Source organism: Octopus bimaculoides, chromosome 7, assembly GCF_046866305.1.
Source record: "Octopus bimaculoides isolate indiv1 chromosome 7, ASM4686630v1, whole genome shotgun sequence".
Classification (NCBI taxonomy): Eukaryota; Metazoa; Mollusca; class Cephalopoda; order Octopoda; family Octopodidae; genus Octopus; species Octopus bimaculoides.
Window position 1 is genome coordinate 47,222,201 of NC_142934.1, and position 20,493 is coordinate 47,242,693.

The 20,493-nt window shown below is 34.5% G+C and overlaps 1 protein-coding gene across 15 annotated transcripts in view; it reads right to left on the reverse strand.

Moving 5' to 3' along the window:
- LOC106873190 (kinesin-like protein KIF21A) overlaps positions 1-20,493 on the reverse strand; it is a 194,750-nt gene that overhangs the window by 92,581 nt on the left and 81,676 nt on the right. For all 15 annotated transcript variants that reach the window (XM_052969489.2, XM_089355273.1, XM_089355278.1 and 12 more), the window contains exons 5-11: positions 14,450-14,506; positions 14,011-14,103; positions 13,389-13,514; positions 7,760-7,918; positions 3,429-3,544; positions 2,311-2,506; positions 170-359 (exon numbers count right to left, since the gene is read on the reverse strand). In XM_052969489.2, coding sequence (XP_052825449.1) covers positions 170-359; positions 2,311-2,506; positions 3,429-3,544; positions 7,760-7,918; positions 13,389-13,514; positions 14,011-14,103; positions 14,450-14,506 — 937 coding nt within the window. The remainder of the gene's footprint in view (positions 1-169; positions 360-2,310; positions 2,507-3,428; positions 3,545-7,759; positions 7,919-13,388; positions 13,515-14,010; positions 14,104-14,449; positions 14,507-20,493) is intronic.

Below are 20,493 nucleotides of genomic sequence, written 5' to 3' on the forward strand. Positions count from 1 at the left end.
ATTCTGTTGGACCATCCAACCCATACCAGCATGGAAGTTGGATGTTAAATGATGAGAATTTATGCATTCAAACTTAGTATAAATTAATGTCTGCCGAAAGTAAAACAAATAATTCATATTTGTGAAAAAGTAAATGATTAAGGAAAATTGACAAAGGAAGATTTCTTACCTGAGTTACTTTGCTTGAATAGGTTATTTTCAGTTGCTAGCTGTATGTTCCGCTCTCTGAGGCCATCAACTGTCTTAGTCATTGCCTTCAACCGTTGCCGCAGTTTCTCATTCTCAGATTGCAACATCGTATTTTCAGCAAAGAAGTCATTCATTCCTTCCACGCCATCACTGTCAACTACACGTTTTCCCTGTGTTAAAATTAATAACATGCTTTAATATTTGAATTTGCCTACATATTTAAATCTTCACCATATTTTATAAGAAAATTTTCTATATACTTATATTTTGTGAGGGAACTGTTTAAATGTAATATGTATTTATGATGTTGAAGGAGACTAGAAATTGTTTTAAGCAGTTAACAGATGGATCAGCAAATTGAGTCTTTTTGATTTGTGGGATTTGAGCAGTGAATTGGGGCTGTGGTTATTTATTTTTTTTTTTTTCAATTTGCTGGTCCATCTGTTAACTGCTTAAAACAATTCCTAGTTTCCTTCAACATCATAAATACATATTACATTTAAACAGTTCCCTCACAAAATATAAAGGCTCAACAAGAGTCCAGAGTTATATATTGCTGGTACTGCCACATACATACACATCTCTGGAGATCAAACTTTGGAATTACTAGTGTCATTATATTGAACAACTTCCAGGGCCAATTTTTAACAAAGTATAAAGCAGGTTAAGTGAATAGGTAACACATAGCCAGTAAAAAGGTCAGAGCTCCATGTCTGGCAATTTCCAAGAATAAATATCTTTTTGTTTTAGCGTTACAGAGAATGATGCTGGGTGCTAACCTTTTCTTTACATCAGCTTGACCATATTGTTTAGACACAATACCAAGGGATTACAAACGAGAAAATCCAACAATCTCAGCAAACTTATTACATATAACTAAAGCCTAAATTATTAATTATTAATGTAATTAATAAGCCTAAATTAATGTTGATAAAAATCAATAGTAAAAAGAGAATTTAAAAATGCAGTGTCAAATGAACAAAAAGTGTTATCAAAATATAATAGCCCTTTAGCATTTAAACTGGCCATATCTGGCTGAAATATTCTACTGGTTTTATGTTCAAATTGGTCAGATTTGGCTTCTCACACCAAACCTGTGTCATTCTTAAAAATAACTGCATCATCGAAATCTTGAAGCTACATGATAATGCATGTTTAAATTCAAAACAATAGGAGTTAATAAGCATTACATTTGATAAAATAATCTGAATGGTAAAAGGTTAAAGACTATTGTAGAATACATTGAAAGAAAATAACACACACACACACAGAAAAAAAAAATACTAAAAGTTACAAATTCCTCCACATTTACAAGACTTATAGTAAAGAATCACAAAATGAAAACAGAGCAATCACAGATGCCATTTTTTTTTATCCAATAGAAAGAAATAACAGTGTACAAACAATGTATTGATCCAAGTATACTATGACAGTTATACCTGGGCCTTCAAGCTCTCCAAAACAGATCACAATAAACTACGAAAAGTACAGAACAGGGCATTATACATCATACATAGGCTGTGCACAAACCACACAATGGTGGTTTGTACTAAAATTTAAGATGTACTAAAAATTAAGATCACCTGAATATATAAAGGAGACAGGTTATTACTAGCACATGATTCAATCCCTACAGAAACTGTCAGTGCATGCAAACAAATAGAAAAATTTTTTAAGCACCAAACACCCATACATGTATACACACATAACACAACATTTTAAACACAATACACACACACATAGAAATAACTGCAACATCAGTAGCCTAACTGGCCTCTGACATGGTGCAAGGTTGCACACTACCAACAGTAAGTGAAGAACAGCAGCAACTGTTCCATTCTGTTCTGACTGTACCCGTCTTGCCCTTCTCTGCTGTGGCCACCACCAAAACCTGTGAGCATACAGGAACAAACTGACAAATCACAACCCTTGATTCAGTATTACATGTTTGAGTGTAGCCTTTGTAAAAAGGGAAACATGGAATAACTGTGGTGAAGAAAGACTTGTGAGTTAGGTCTCACTATTTGGCTAACTACTTGCATGCTATATGACTGTGATAAGGTTTGCTATGGGTTAACACAACAACATTAAAAGAAAATTTAATGAAAAGCATATACATACCGTTTTGTATTCTAACAATTCCTTCTGTAAAAGGTTGTTTTCAGCCCTTAATTGGGCTAACAATTTGCTGGCTTTATCCTGGTTTGCTACAACAACATTCCGGATATTTTTGGCCCTGTTAGCATATTTTAGTGTGTTTAATGTTTCCATAAAATCTCTATCAGATGGTGAAATGCAAGCAATCATGAGGGTTCGGCTGAAATGAAAATAGAGAAAATATAATCTAAGCTAAAATTTTTTTTAAAGGCACTCATGCCAGTGACATGTTAGAGACACCAAGTATACTCTGTGGAGAGGTTGGCAATAGGAAAGGCATCCAATCATAGAAACCAATCCAAAACAGATGGGACCCTGGTGCAGCTCTCTGATTTTCCATCTCCAGTCAAACTGTCTTGCCCATGCAAAACAGTTACTTTTAAATGATAATGACAATAACGACAACATGGATGACAATGATGACAACAAGGATGATGATGATGGTTTTTATTTCAAATACAAAACTGAAATTTCATAGACAGTTGAGTCAAGAGGGTTACTGTTTCAGCCCGAGTTGAAAAGGCTACTGTTTCAACCTATGCCAACTTCAATACAGTAGACTTGTGAACAAAAGCATTCCTGCCATAAACATTTTTTTTTTTTTTTTTTTTTTTTTTTGCAGGCAATGAACTACATTGTCCAAGTGTCCTTTCTATTGTTAAGATTTAATATGTAATATTAGGAAGATTTGATTGTCATTTCTAATAGGTTCAAGCTACCAAATAGAAGGAACTTTGGTGGTTCAAAACCGGGTGCTGGGCATGGAAGATAAATCACTAGCAGCAGCAAACAGTATGGTCTTAGACTGCTTACATTAATCTGCCAAGATATAAATAGGTATCACAAATAGGCAATACTCATGGCTAAGCAGCAGGGGATTTAATTAACAAGTATTTGATGAGCTTTCAATGTTGAGCTAAAAGTCTATGTATCACATCACTGCAGTCCTGCATTAACTATCAATATCACTGGAAATGAATAGCTTTAAAACGCAATTGCTGAAAACTTAGAAGTTCCACTAGAAACCTAATTATGGAAATAAGTATATTTTAAAATGCTGAGGATGTACAACAGTGACTTACCTGTTACCTCCCAAAGAGTCTTGTAATAGTCGCGTTAATTTAGAATCACGGTAAGGAACGTGGCAACCTTTCTTTGTTTTGTCTCCAAGAGCAGATATCACATTTCCTAAAGCAAGCTGAATAATAATAATAATAATAATAATAATAATCCTTTCTACTGGAGGCACAAGGTCTCAAATTTGGGGGAAGGGATTAAGTCAATCACATCGACCTCAGTGCATAACTGGTACTTATTTAATCGGCCTCTAAAGGATGAAAGGCAAAGTCAACCTTGGCAGAATTTGAACTTAGAACGCAGCAACAGACAAAATACTACTAAGCATTTCACTCAACATGCTAACGATTCTGCCAGCTCGCCACCTTTAATAATAATAATAATAATAATATTAATAAGCACTAAGAAATTTGAGAGAAGGGATTTAGCCGATTACAGTGATCTTAATGCTTAACTGGTACTTTATTTTATTACCCTGGAAATATGAAAAAAACAAAGCTGAGTTTGTGAGGATTTGAACACAGAACATTAAGAACCAAAACAAATACCAACTCTAATAACTCTGCCAACCCACTACTCTAAGTTAAATAAATAAATTTTGTTTCTTACATAAACACGAGTATACACAGAGGTGGGGTATAATTCAATAAATCAACCTGCAGTACTTCTTTTATCAACATCTGGGAAGATGAAAAAGTCAATGCTGGTGCACTCCACCATACAAATGATGATAAAACAGTCATTACTCAAAATGATTTTACACAGGTTGTAAGTTGGAATCAATATTAATTTAAAACAAAGCAGCAAGCTGTCAGAATCATTAGCATGCTGGGCAAAATGCCTAGTGGCATTTCATCTGTCTTTAAACACTGAGTTCAAATTCCACCAAGGTTCACTTTGCCTTTTAGGGTTGATAAAATAAGTACTCTGGAATCGATGAATTCGACTTACCCACTCCCACAATATTGCTGGCCTTGTGATAAAATTTGAAACCAATATTAATTTCAAATAATTGTGAAAATTAAAACTTTTTTTTCGTACCTCCACTGACCAATTTTGGTTAAAGGAAGACAATGTCAGATTACGAACTACAAAACTATATAAAAAAAAATAATTCCCAATGGAGACAGCAAGTGTAACATGAATGATGGGAGATTAAATGCAAGAACTGTTATGACATGTCTGTTGACAAACACTCTTTAGAGCCTTTTTTTCAGATGCTGAAAACTGCAGTTCCCTTCTCTCGTGTTACCTCCTGCCTCTCCATGCATTCCCTCAGAGTTGGCAAGGCACATTGAAAGGTAGGTCTGTTGAGATTGTTGAGATGCTTGAATGGAGATGTTTAGCTGTGTGCTGCATTCAGGAAGTTAAGTGGAGGGGATTTTCAGCCAGGTTCCTCATAGACAAGAGGCATAGGTATAAACTCTTCTGGAGAGCCCAACTAATTAGGAAGAGAGTTAGATAGATGAGATGCCGTTTGGTTTTGTGCCAGGGCAAAACACCACTAATGCTATATTCCAAGTAAGGCAGCTACAGGAGAAGTACTTAGCTAGAAATAAACCTCTGTACTTGGCTTTTATTGACATGGAGAAAGCTTTCGACAGTGCCCCCCCCCCCCCCGCTCCTTTACCTGGTGATCATTGTGGAAACTAGGGATAGAAGAGTGGCTGATGAGAGCTATACAAGCTATGTACAAGGATGCTATCAGTAAGGTGAAGGTTGGCAACGAGTATAGCAATGAATTCAGCATACAAGTAGGAGTCCACTACTAGTTCATCACAGTCCTCCAAGAAATAACAGAGGAATTTAAGTTGGGCTGCTCCTGGGAGCTTTTTTGTGACAATAACTTTGTTCTTATAGCTGAATCACTACCAAAACAAGAGAAAAAATTTCAGGAGTGGAAGCAAGGTCTAGAATCAAAGGGCCTCAGAGTTAATTTAACAAAAAAACCAAAGTCTTAGTAAGAAGGAAAGCTGACAAATCACAAATCCCCTCAGCTTGATATGTACAAAAGGCACAAGTAGAAATGCCATAAGGTGTACCAGGTGCAAGCTATGGACACATAAGAGGTGCAGCAGTATCAGAGGAAGGATAATAGGGAAAATAGTCTTTGTGTGTGGTAGATGCACAAGAACAGTAAACACTTGAAATATACAGAAAATAGACTCCATCAAATGCCAGGGGCAATACCTAGATGTAGTTGACGGCTTTTGTTATCTAGGTGTCCAAGTCAGCAGCAGAGGGAGATGCTCCGAGAGCTACTAGAATAAGAACAGGTTGGGCAGAATTCAGAAAGCTTCTACGTTTGTTGGCAACAAAGGACCTCTCCCTCAGAGTGAAAGGCAGATTGTATGATGCCTGTGTGCGAACAGCCATGCTACACAGCAGTGAAACATGGGCTGTGATGGCAGAGAACATGCAAAGGCTTGAAAGAAATGAATCTAGTGTGCTCCACTCGATGTGCAATGTCAGTGTGCCTGTACAACTGAGTGTTAATGTCTTGAGAGAAAAACTGGGCATGCAAAGCATCAAATGTAATGTGCAAGAGAGACATCTGTGCTGGTATGGTCATACGATGCACATGGACAAGGACAGCTGTGTAAAGAAGTGCCAATCTCTAACTGTGGAGGAAACCTGTGGAAGAGGAAGACCCAGGAAGACAAGGAATGAGGTGATGAAGCATGATTTTCGAATGTGGGGTCTCATGGAGATGATGGCAAGTGTTCATGATCTTTGGTGATTTGCTGTGCTAGAGAAGACACGTCAAGCCAAGGGAAATCATAGTTGTGGTCGATGCTGGTGACACATAAAAGGCACCCACTACATTCTTGGAGCAGTTGGCATTAAGAAGGGCATTCAGCAATAAAAACCAAGCCAAATTCAGACTGGAACATGGTACAGCTCTTCGGCTAACCAGTTCCTGTTGAGCTGTCTAATCCATGCCAGCATGGAATATGGACATTAAATGATTAATCCCAACTGTTAAAATTTCTAACATTTGATGAAATTTACATGTATTTTACAAAGCTACTAGTTTAATTGTTGGTTCACTAGACTGAATCAATAATTATTAAAGCAAGGATTTGTTAAAAGTATTTAACACCAAAACCTAAATTATACTTGGTGATTAAAATAATTCACAATCAAATTATCTTGTGAAATAAAAATTTTTCAATGAACAAATATAGCTTAAAATATATTTATCAGTTGCTTTCTCTTGATGATTGTCACAAACCTATACATTAGCCAGCTTAGGAATCAGCAAAAAAAAGCTAATGCTTCCTAATTTGACCTGCTCTACTACTTCACAGTAGGAAATTATTATCATCTGTAGCACCAACACAGAACTAAGTATTTAGCAGTTAAAAGTTAAGTATCTTAGCTACAGATAATACAATATCAACTATAAGGTGCAAAACACTAACCTTTACCAGCTTGTTTATAATTTATATTTTTGTGTGTGCCTTTTTTGAGTCCTATGATGAACATCGACATACAAATGAGGCTGTTTGTTTCCAGTCTTCTTTGAAAAAAGATGTCCAAGTATGGAGGAAAAAATCAACTTATTTGGAAACATGCAAGTGTTGGTGACAGGAAGAGCATCCAACCAAAAAAAAATCTGTTTCAACAAATTCCATCTGACCCATGGAAACATGAAAATGTGGGCATTATTTTCAGCTGAGTAGACTGGAACAACATGAAATGAAGTGTCTTATTCAAGGACACAAAACACTATCCAGTCCAAGAATCAAACCCACAACCCTATGATAGTGAGAACAATACTAACAACTAGACCATGCACCTTCACATAATGGACCATACAGAAAAGATAAGTTTGGACTGAGTTTATACAATTGTAGACCTATCCAATTCACATCAGTACTTGTGCCAAATTTCTGGCAAATAAGTCTTCTTGAATTCTTTACCAACTTTTATAAGTTGAGCCAGAGGTCAAAACACTAAAAACATCAAGTGTTCTTACCAAAATATTAACCCATTACCTATCAGTGATCTCATATGAGATCACTTAAAAATTACAAATTTCGTAATTATCTGTCAATATTTACACATATCTAACCTTTTTGCTATATCTACTAGGTATATTTCTCTGATATTCAAATGAGGTTTGCTAATTTTTCACCCAATATCTCACTTTTATTTAAAATGTTATTTTGAAATGTTATTTTGATCATTCCAGCGTGTCTCTAAGGCTGTTTTATGCTAGAAATCAAAGTTTCATAAAAAAATTCCAGTTAAAAGAATTATGGGAGGTAATGGGTTAAGAAAAAGAAATTGAGAAGTGTCAACCATTTTAATGAAACAAACTTATACTGACCAAACCACAGTTTATAGATATTCCTTCTTTTGCTCTGTCTCCCGTTGCTCCAGTACGTTTAAGTCTTTCTGATCCAGCAAGGTCAACAAAATGGAATTTGGCAGTCAGAGTTTCGAATGTAGGCTGAGAAGAGTCATCTTTGCCTTCTTCATCTAATATCTGCAACAAAATGATTAGATTAATATCAGAGTTGGACAAAATCAGATAATTGAGAGAGGTTATTCTTACTATTTTTTCTGAAGTTCAAATCCCACCAAAGAAAAATAACAAATAACAAAACCAAAAAAAAGGACGGGATGGGGGGCGTTGCAGAGAGGAAGTTTTCTTTTATTGAAGGAAATGTCTTTATTAGCTTAAATACTTGACAGAAATTCTTGCATACACCCAGGGCTGAATTAAAATCCATAGATATCCTCAGCACTTAAAAGATTTTGGTGACCCAATATATGTGTAATTCAAAATAATAGACGATAAAATAAATCTTATTTAAGTGGTGGGTCAAAAGGGGTAAGTGGGTTAAAATAAATAATTTCTGATTTCTTCTTGTTTTCCCCCATGTCTGTTTGAAACCATTGCATTGCAAGTATTGCATCGCCTTTGATAGTAAAAATTAGTCAGCATAGTTGATGTCAAAGTTGAGAGATTCTGAAAAATAGTAGTCAGGTGGCAGGTACTTCTATTTCAAAAAATTATCCCCTCACCTTTGTCCCTGTAGTAACTGAAGTTGCTAATAAAATATCTGGATACTTTTTGGCATTTAACAATAAATTCTTTTCTCTGTTGGATTCCAAATCAATTCTTTCCCTACGCTATTTGGTAATTTTCAAAAACAGTGAAGCGGGGCAAAATGAGTAACAACCAATTTCAATTTTTTCTTTATAACTATTTGAATGTCTATTATATCAAGAAGAGAACTGTTCCAACAGATTGTGAAAAAGCTATAGAGAATATTTTATGCTGAGTTTTTTTTTTTTTTTTATTCAGTTCTATTCATTTCAAACTGTGTGCCATTTTCCCATGATCCTTTCACTTGCCCTAGATATTTAAAATTTTTGTTGCATTTCTGATGTCTAAAGATGATTGTTGATGTGTACAAATGTACATATCAATGTAATTCTGGAGAAGTGAAGAAGAAAATTTACATTATTTTGTCATTCATTTTGCCCCACCTAAATTTGTTTACTGTATGTTCAAAGAGAACAGAGATAATTTTCTGAAATAGTGTTCTGAACATATTACAGAGTTTTAATGCATTTAGAGAAAGTTATTTGCTTAGCTGATATAGTTTTTGTAAGGTAGTGAACATTTATAATAAATATTTTTTTCTCCAAGTCAAAAAAAATGCAGTAAATATTACTCATTATACCCCACCCATCGCTACATTTGAAAAGTTTCCTACTTTTTTGTTCCACAAAGTCTTTGAGCAGATCCTCAAAATTAACCTTACATAACACATCTGCTTCTATACTTAGTAGAGATAAGACATCCTGAATATTATTTTAGCAAGTTTAATGGTTAATCCAGCTTAATGGTTAATCCAGTCCTGCATTGATCTGATATAGGTTAGATAATATCTAATTCAGTCTACTCTACAAGAGAACCTGAAATAAGTACTAGGAGCTCCTGGAGTTCAATTTCTTTGACACAATTTACATAATCAAATCAAAAATGGAATCAAAGAAATATTAAAACAGTATGTTATTGGTAATCCTATAAATGTAGTAAATTAAATTTCTGATCACTCCATTCATAAATACCTATTTTATTTCTGATTACACCATTCATAAATAGTAGTTGTGTCTTAAACAAACCCCACATACAGAGACAGCCAAATGATCTTTTGGCTACAGCTTCCAGTTACAATTTCATCTCTAGTCTAAGATACTCTGCCTTAAGGTTGAAAGCCTAAAACAGGCAGTGCCTACATGTCAAACAGATTGGTATTATCAAGGTTTCTCACTGAGCAAATTCAGTAACTGTACAGAAATCTCCATAGTGGGCTTATAAATACAAACTGTGGTCCTACTGATGAAAAATCCAAGCACAGTTACGATTATTCTAAAAGAATGAAAGAATGTTAATCCAGTCAAGATTCGTAACACAGAAAATAAATTTCATAAAATATTTGAACTTACAAATAGATTTAAAACTAAAAATAATTTTATCCAGTGCTACATTGTTCTGCTTTTCACTGCCTTAGTACCAATAATACCTAACAAGGCCACAAACGGTGGTGGTGGAGCATGACAGAGGAAAGAAATACAAAGCAGTTGAATTCATGACCTAAAGAGCTATAAAAACCTCAAAAGTATTTTCTTGAGCACCACTAATTAGAATAAAATATGAACGATCAAACTTTATAATTAAAAAGAAAATAATAATAATTAAAAAGAGAAAGCATATTACTTAATACTACTAGTGGTCTACGAGAGTTGTTATCAAATGGTGTTCTACTGTGCAAAACTTACTACGCTGGCATAAATATAAACAAACTTTGGGCTGTTTCTATACATAATATAACTTTAACCTGACTTAGGCTTTGTTTCTGAGAAAATATTGCAAAATTTGAACACAAATTACAACCACACTATATCACAATACTGCAAAAACAGAATTCCTGTAAAGAAAAGTTACCATCTTTGGTGAGTATGCAACTAGAATACATAGCCCTGGATACTACATACTTTGAATTCAGTTATCAGCATAACAGCTTGAAATTTACTTTGCCTCCTATACTACATATTACTATATTACATAATGATATAAGATACAATTGCACATTCATAAATTTTTTGTAGATAAATTGTTATTGACATTTTGGGGCCTGTCGTTATTGATAAAAGGGCTGAGGTATACACAAGGTATTTTGCCAAATCACTGTAGAAAGTACATAATATATTTTCTAACCAATCAAAACCTCTGCAATAAAGATACTGTGTCAGTTTTTGCATTTTTTGTTTTTTTAACTATTTGCTTATTTAGCTGGTTTCAAATACCTGTATAAACAGGTTTTTATCTTGTATAGGTACAGCAGAAGTACTACAGACCTTTAAGAAATAGAAAGACTAGCAGTGAATTTTGGATGAAGTATATCTTAAACTTAAGGAGACTTTTTCTTTCTTTTTTTTTCTTTTTTTTTTTTTTTTTTTTAACAAGCTCACTGGCTAATTGTGACACCAATGCCTGTTCTGGCACTATTTTTTCTATGCATTGCTGGCAAGGAGTGGAGTTAATTCTAGTAGTCAATTCATTGATAAGACCAAAGAAAGTCAAAATAACATGATTTGGTGGTCTCAGCACTGGAAATGGTGGGGATTTATCTTTCTGCAAGCAATATATAAAAAAAAAAAAAGCTGTGCATTTTGCACCAAAAGCCAATATAAGAATCAATCTCATGGTATCTACCACAATATAGTTTGTTCTAACAGAACATCCACATTTATGTGGGGGGGAAATATTACCTTTTGGTATTGATACTGCCTCTGTCGCAATTAATTGGAGTTCTTATTTAGGCCCAGCTCTACCCCAATCTAGTAGCCGAGATCAAAGATATTCCAACTGTAGCCATCACCTCCCTCCCCAACAACAAATATTTTGGTCTACATTATCCTTTGCAGGATATCTATGTATTAGTTAATGTTTTGTTGTTTTTGTTTTTTAAAGCTGGTCAGTAGTAATTTGAGGGAGTTTGGCTGCTATTTCTAGCAGATCAAATGACCACATAGAAGCTCTGAAAATTCAAAGTAATAATAGTCAATATATTCTGTTTTGTAGTTGTTGCTGTTGTGATAATTCCAGTTCATGTTTGTTATATTATTCTAATCAATGTTTTTGGTTTCAGCCATTCTCACGTATAGCATTTTTATTGGTTTTGTTCACTTGCCATTAATAAAGATGTTTGGGACAGTAATCCTCCAAGTATTTTGTAGGTAACAACTCAATTTTTTTTTGTTTGCCCTTAACCACTTGCCTTGACAAAAGACCTCTGGAGATATGCTGTGACTGAGAAGACCTGTCAAATAAAGTAAGTTCTCAGCTGTAACCTACACCAGTGTCACATAACCAGCATACTCAAAAGTACCTTGGATCGTAGGGCGACATGCCATGTTTGAAGAGACCTATTGAATCAAGTACATCAAAATCAAATCGAATCACAATCAAATGGAAATTGTAGTTGTGATACCCGTGCCAGTGGCACGTAAAAAGCACTATCCAATCGTGGTCGATGTCAGCCCCCTCTGGCCCTTGTGCCGGTTGCACGTAAAAAAGCACCCACTACACTGAGTGGTTGGCATTAGGAAGGGCATCCAGCTGTAGAAACACTGCCACATCAGACTGGAGCCTGGTGCAGCCTCCTGGCTTCCCAGACCCCAGTCGAACCGTCGAACCATCCAACCTATGCTAGTTTCATAACTGGTTTGATTTTTTTATAGCCGCGTTTTGTTACCGTTTGTGTAACACTATTTTTATATGTTTCCTATTTGGAAACAGATAATATATTTTACTTATGAAGTAGGAAAATATATTGATAAACCTGTCACTTATAACTTTCTCATAAGTGTTATTATACCTAAATCCTGACTCCAGCTACATAAACGCCATAGCAAGAAGTATATACTCTGAAACGCTAACAACATTTTATGCGTGCATGTATATTGAAGATAAATAAATTCATGTTCTTTTAACCGTTATAAAAAAATACAGTTTCATAATTGTAGAAATAAATTTCATTAACTAGTTGAAGAACGTGAAAAAAGAGAAAGTAATTACTACATTAGTTTATTTATGTACATTTAGCATTTATAATACAATTGGAAAGTAAAGTCATTTTGTTGTAGAGAATTACGACTTAAAATTCACACTAGCTAATCCTTCATACTAACTACTAGAGTTCACAACAATTTAAATAAGTCTTGTTGGATTTTTATCATAGACATGGCATAAAAAATAGCCAATATCTCAATGAGTTTGTGTTGTGGAGTTTAGTAACATCCTACGAACACTAATTAATTTCCCCAAAATCAGGGTTTTTATAACTGCTCATACCTGAATTCTAAGAACCGTATTTCATGAAAGAATTCCCTTTGACGAAAGTTTAGAATTCAAATATGGGCAGTAATTTTAACCAATGGGATTACCAACAATTATGCTTGTTCGGGCAAACAGCCATTACATCATATTGCCGCCTTTTATGATTTGTTACACCAGCATGGAAAACGGACGTTAAATGATGATGAGATATAAAAAAAAAAGTAATTTTTGTTTTCATTTCTCCTTCCCCAATAATTAAGCCAATTAACCACTAATACAATCTGATGTTAGTGCAGTAGATATGGCTTCAATTACACAACTTTTACTAAAAGGTTTCCATAATGAAGCCACTTTTTATATAACACTAATTAAAACAGTCATTAAACTTTTTAAATGTCAAAAACTGAACTATGTTGCAAATAGCCAAATTGAACAGATGAATGGAGGTTTCTATATTGTTCTTCATGTTATTACCAAAACAGGTAACATTTAACAAATAATTTTAATAGTAGCAAGCAAATAAGCAATTACATTAAACATACAAAAAAGAAAAAATATTAAGGACCATTTATAGTAAAGAAAATCAAATAACACTTACTTCAGTAGTAATTCTATCTTGCTTGATGTGGAGAGAGAAAATAGCATGTGAACGAGAGGACTGAACATTCATCTTAGTACTAGCTGTAGCTCGGGAAAGTGCACCACCTTTTAAGAGCTGTAGAGTCTGTAATAATAATAGTAAAAAAAAAAAATTTTTTTAAATCAATAATTGTTTTCAGTATAGGCACAAGACATGAAATTTAGAGAAGAAAGGAGGAGGAGTCAGTTACATTGACTAGTACTTTATCAACCCTGGAAGACTGAAAGGTAAAGTTATCCTTTACAGGATTTGAATTCAGAACAAAGAGCAGTTATGAAAAATCAGAGTGAAGTTAAATCTTAATTGAATAAATAATTTTAAAGGTTTAGATATGGTAAAGCAGTTAGCTCAATGATATAACCCAAATATTACTAATTTTTGCTTTAACCATCTAGTAGTATACAAGTGAAATATGACTATGCTACTAACCCAAAATTGAGAGACACCAACTAAATGGTTAAAAAGAAAAAAATGCAACAATCTCATCTAGCTCTAATTCTTTTATTTATGTACGAAAACAGACATATATAGAGTTATTTAAATGGAAGATAAATATTTAAACATGAAAACAGGGACTTACAGCATTAAGAGAATCAACTGGCCGAGTGTTGACACCAACTACATAAATACCTCCAGATGCATCTTCATGGACCTTTATGTGGGATTTTTTATTCTGGAAAAAAAAAAAAAAAAAAAAAAAAAAAAAAAAAAGAGAGTTAACAGCCATTGAAAGCATTACATATTCATTAAGGAATATGCAAATGAAATAACAGAGATTGTCACAAATTTCAACAGAAGGTGACAAATTACACAAACGTGCTGAGAAGTTCAGTTTTTTGGGAAACTGAAGACAAAAGTTTGTTTCATTAATCAAGAAGTGCATTTAACTATTTCAGAGAAAATCTTACGTTTTATTTATCACAGAACTCTCAGCAGTACTAGACATTGGGGAATTCAAGCTCAATGGAGTAAGTAGAGCATTTTTAATTTCTGGAAAATGAAAAATTAAGAAAACTTACTCTTGAATCTAAATCTTTAGCTGGATCCAATAAGTCTAGAATTTCTTCATTATACAACTGGAAAAAGAAAAAAAAAACAGGTATTATGTAACTAGTGATTGACATTTGTGATATCTTTAAAGAAAAAAAAACCATTACAATATGCAGCCTTTTCTTATCATGTCATGAAGTATTAATGAAGTCCAATGTTAAGTTAGTTTCAGGATATTCATCTCCCAGGATAGGATACTAAGTCAAAGTAGATAAAGTGTTTGAGATGAAAGAAATACGATAGTAATGTATGCATGTAGAACTAGTTCTTAAAAAAATTGAAATACGAAATGAACGTTTAAATACTTTAAAAGGTACAAGACTATTGTCCTTCAGAATAACCTAGTGGTTACAAAATTAGACCTAGTTGTTAGAAATAAAGGTTTTAAGTTCAGTACAGGTCTAGTTCAGAAATATACCCTAGACACAAGTGGGAAAAATAATGATTGCTGGCACCAATTCTGAATAGGTGGTGAACTGAGATATACAAGATTAAATACACAATATAAAACATCAGATGTAGATTTGAACTCAGTATTTCATAAAGAATTTTAAAAACTTACCACATAACTACATCTAAGTTAACTGTGTAAAAGTTAAACTGCATGACAGAAGGACCACAGAATTCTACACCATAAGACCGAATACGAAACCATTACAAACATATAGTATATGCAAGAGTGTCTTAAAATAATCTGGAATAAACAACAGTAATCTTTTCTATTGCTTAGAAGAGAAATTATTTGAGCTAAGAGAACAGAAAGGAATGAAGTTACTTTCAGACAGGCTCATTGGTTTAAATGCTAGCAACAGAATGGACTCTGCTGCAGACACCCAATGGCCAAGGGATGAAGATATTACAAACAAGAGAAAACAAGAGTGTAAGTCTGATTTAAATATTATATTCAGAAGTAGGCAAATATATTCGGTTAACTACCTGACATTTCAGTATTTCGTTTATAATCTTATAAATCTATGTCCATCTCAGTCTAATAATTTATTACTGAAGTATATCAGGTTACTGGGATTATTTGGACACTTCAGTATTTCTTCAGCTTGAACCAGATAACAAATAACATCAGAAGGTTAAATTACACCTGGATTCAAATTATTGATATAAGATTATTTTTCAATCCATTTTTATAAATAGGGAAGATATTACGGAGAGCCTTTAGTAGACACAAAGATCAGCTATCATTCACACCACAACCCTACTCAAGCAGAGAGTACCTAATCCACAATTCTATCTCTCTTCGTTAGTCGACTTTTTCATTTCATATTGATTTCCATTACAAGAAGAAAACCTCGCTCCTTATGACAAACTGAAGTCATTATATACAAGAGAGACTTTACTTAGAAATAAGCAAATTTAAACAAGTCTTCTGCAGGGATACAATGATAAAGACACAACTGAAGTAAATACTAACAATATAAATATCATACAATTAACATTTTTTATATCACCCCACCTTTTTGTGTTTGCATGGGTTGGGTGGATCTCTCCATGTCTCACACATTTCGGGGTGAATTAAGTGTATTCATCATGCCATTAGCAATTGAGAGGCTCTTTGCTTCAGAACCAAAGAATATTCTCTACTCTGTATTGAGTTCTATTTGGAGTTATTGTTCTCTTAGTCAGGCTGCCTACAATGAGGTTTGCAAGTTCACATTTCCATTATATTTTGAATGGTTTTCATAGTTTTTATGGCTAAATGTTATTGCTTTGAACAACAGAAATAGTTTTAAAAAATCTGAAATGCCATTAATAGTGTACATAGAATTAATATATGATGCAGTGACACTACATACAATAGAGCTAGGGTTAAGTGGCTGCACTCCCTAATTATGGCCATCATCATCATCAACAGTTAATTGTTCAGCTAACGAATTCTAAGTCAATATTAATGTAGAGATTATAGATGATTAAGGTGACAGAGCACCAACAGCAAAACAATAGGTCATCAAGACACTTAGCCTCCAATGACAAAGTACACCCAATTATAAGTATGAACTCATTTACAGCTGCTCTGTAAATGTGACATGAGATTTGTTAGTTTCATTAGTTCAAGTACCAAATTCATTGTTCCCCACAGGAAAAGTTATCCTTGTGATAGATAAACAGATAGATATTCTATTACATTCTATTACAAGAGAGACTTACCTAACAAGCACAATTGGTTAAGAAGTCTGCTTCCCAACCATATTGCCTTGGGTTCAATCCTACTGCACAGTACCTTGAGCATGTATTTTCTACTATAACCCCAGGCCAACCAAAGTAGACAAACTGAAAAGCCCATCGTGTGTGTGTGTGTGTGTGTGTGTGTGTGTGTGTGTGTGTGTGTGTGTGACAACTGCTTCACAACCTCTGTTGGTTTGTTTACATCCCCAAAAACTTAATTCAGCAAAAGATACAATAGAATAAGTACCGGGTTAAGAAAAAAACGTATTGAGGTCAATTTGGTTGCAGCCCTGTGAGTGAAACAAACAAAAGATAAACACTCAGAAACTGGGGCCAGTAATCCCAACCCAGAGATGTAGGAAAGTCTGTAAAAAGGACAGGCAGGCAGACATATGTAACAGCAGTAAGAGGGAGAGTAAGTTATGTGAGAACATGAATCTAAATAAATTAAGGATGGATTCCTCCAGAAAAGAAATAAAAAGAAACAAAAGTTTAAAATGCTTATAAAATAATTCTATAGGAGGGGTGAATTCTGACATCTCAAGCCGGCTTTCATCTTACACTTCAATGACAGTAACTTATTTCAAAATTTAGGTTCTCTAAAAGTTGAAGTTTAACACTATGTCAACTCTAATGAAATAAGACTATTAGTCAAAAGCAATCCAGTTATGACCATTCCATCAGTGCATATCAGGGATTACATTGTTCATTGTATTCTTTAAAATGTTAATTCATGATTTTAAAGAGATTTGTTTCTATTTCTAGCAAATAAATTAACCACATAGAAGCAGACTACCTTCGTTTGTAAGTCGTGTCATTGGTCAACTCTAATTGAACAGACCTTTATCAAAGTGTCCCAACTGTAACCATATCTTTTAAGGGGAAAGTCAGACATTATCTCATTTGCCCTTTAACCTTTCAGCATTCAGATTATTCTGTCTAATGTAATGCTTATTTATTCAAATTGTTTTGAACTAATCATGTATTCACAGAACTTCAAGATTTCAATGGTGTAATTGTATATTTTTAGGACATTGTAGGGTAAATGTGAGAGGCTGGATCTGGCCAGTTTGAACATAAAACTGATAGAAATTTTTGTCAGACACAGCCAGTTTAAATGCTAAAGTGTTAAGATGGTCAGTACTAATACAAGGAAGATTTAGCTATTTTCAAAAGGTTGAAGGGACATAAAATGATGTCCCTCAGTAAGTTTAAGAGTACAGATAATGGTTGTTTTAACAATTCTGGTGTAGATGTTATACGAGTAACTGTGCCAGGGAAGTAAACAGTGTTGATGTAACAGTAGTTAGGTTAAGAATTTAAAACTAAAAATGTTGACACTTAGTAACACATCTAGTCTTATAAGCCATATAATTGATTAAATGTACAGAAAGTTAGATATAAAAATAAACCTTCATTGATCTTTCAAGATAAGTTTTGATGTATTCTAGAGTAGTTGGATTTTAACATAGCAACTAACTTTGACTCTTTGGTTTCTTCCAGTTTTCTACATAAATTCATAGCTTTGTTACATTTGTCCCATTGAAGATAAAATTTACAGATTTTCAGATTTCACTTTGGTGATAAATTTTCCTATAAAAATCATTTCATATTAGATTTTTTTCCTTTTGGCAAAAAAAAAAAAAAAAAAAAAAAAAAGCATTAAGGAATTGAAACATGAGCTTCAGTATCAAAATACTAAATTCATTCTCTTCCAAGCAGGACTGCATTCATTGAGTTTGTTTTTTTCTTCAATCAGTGAGAAGAATCGATTGCTTATATATTCTGCTGTTGTTGTTTTATGTAAAACAAACAAACAAGTAAATATAATAAACTTAATCCTACTATTCTTGACCTTGCTCTCCATTAAATGATGTTTTACAAAACTGTCTCTGTATTATGTTGAATGCTGCACTGACACTTATGTATATAAACATATATGAAGTGTATGTGTCTACTTAAAATTATCTTATAAAGTGGCTGCCTACTTCAATGTCTCAAAAAAAAAAAAAAAAAAAAAAAAAAAAAAAAAAAACGAGATGGTTTTTATAGATCTGAAACTAAAAATTTTTCTTTCCGCAAAATATGTAACACATTCCAATTTCTTTAAAGTTGGAAGCATTTGCAATTTATTTACTTATTTATTCAATTTATTTATTTTTTACAGAGGAGGAGGCTATATTAACTGCATTCCTGAACAATAACCTTGTTAATATCATGGCCTGAAAGAAGTTGAAGAGTTCCATTGAAAGAGTCACTGTATATGAAAATGAAGTATAAAAATGTCTGGTAATAGGTATCAATAAGAGAAATCAAATAATATTGATAGATTACGAGTGCATTATCAATAAGGAATTATCAGCCTTAATCCATCAAAAACCAGGGGATGATGAAGATGATGATGGACTGGACTGAAAACAATTTTGTTCGGTGGCATCAATCTATATTTCAGCAGCATTACAGGAGACTAATTTTGGACAATAAATCATTAACATACATGCAGTTACATTAATTTCTTTGCTATTTTACAACAATAGTTATTATACATAACAACAACGGCAGTGAGCTGGCAGAATCATTAGCACACTGAACAAAATGCTTAGCAGCATTTCTTCCAACTTTGTTCCGAGTTTAAATTCTGCCAAGGTCACATTTGCCTTTCATCCTTTTGGATTCAACAAATTATCAGTTGATCACTGGAGTCAATATAGTTGAATTTTTCCTTCTTTAGGTCTGTTGGTGCCTTTGAGCAGCACATCAGGCAGTCAGTGATCACCAATCATCTCCATCTCTGGCCAACCAGTATGCTTCTTCCTAGGTGATATTCAGTCTGCATAGGTACTACGCCATGCCTTCGGAGGTACTACGCCATGCCTTCGGAGGTACTACGCCATGCCTTCGGAGGTACTACGCCATGCCTTCGGAGGTACTACGCCATGCCTTCGGAGGTACTACGCCATGCCTTCGGAGGTACTACGCCATGCCTTCGGAGGTACTACGCCATGCCTTCGGAGGTACTACGCCATGCCTTCGGAGGTACTACGCCATGCCTTCGGAGGTACTACGCCATGCCTTCGGAGGTACTACGCCATGCCTTCGGAGGTACTACGCCATGCCTTCGGAGGTACTACGCCATGCCTTCGGAGGTACTACGCCATGCCTTCGGAGGTACTACGCCATGCCTTCGGAGGTACTACGCCATGCCTTTGGAGGTACTACGCCATGCCTTTGGAGGTACTACGCCATGTCTTTGGAGGTACTACGCCATGTCTTTGAAGGTACTACGCCATGTCTTTGAAGGTACTACGCCATGTCTTTGAAGGTACTACGCCATGTCTTCCTTGGTCAGCCTCCTTTTCGCTTACCTTCCAATAGCATCCAGCCCATGGCTGATTTGGCGAGTATCTTCTCTGGTAGTAGGGTGTGTGTCCAGCCATTCTCATTCGTCATTCAGTTAGAACTGCATGCAGGGGCCTTATTCTTGTTGCTTGGAAAATGGCTTCATTTGTCAGTCTCAATAAGTGATTCTTGGGATCTTTCTGAGGTACCACTGATGAAATATGTCGAGTTGGTGGGCGACGATTTCTGCTGTCATCTTCCAGGTCTCAGCTGCATAGATCGCTATGGGCAGTATTGCTGTTTTATACAGACAAATCTTCAGCTCTATAGTTATGTTATTGCTACACCAAAGTGTTGTCAGTCTTCTAAATACTACTCCTGCCTTGCCAATTCTGTAGCTTACATCTGTCTCTGCATTGCCGTTGCTTGTCACTATGCTTCCCAGATAGGTGGAGCTTGTAACTTCTTCAACTGGTTCTTGTCCAACTTTCACTGG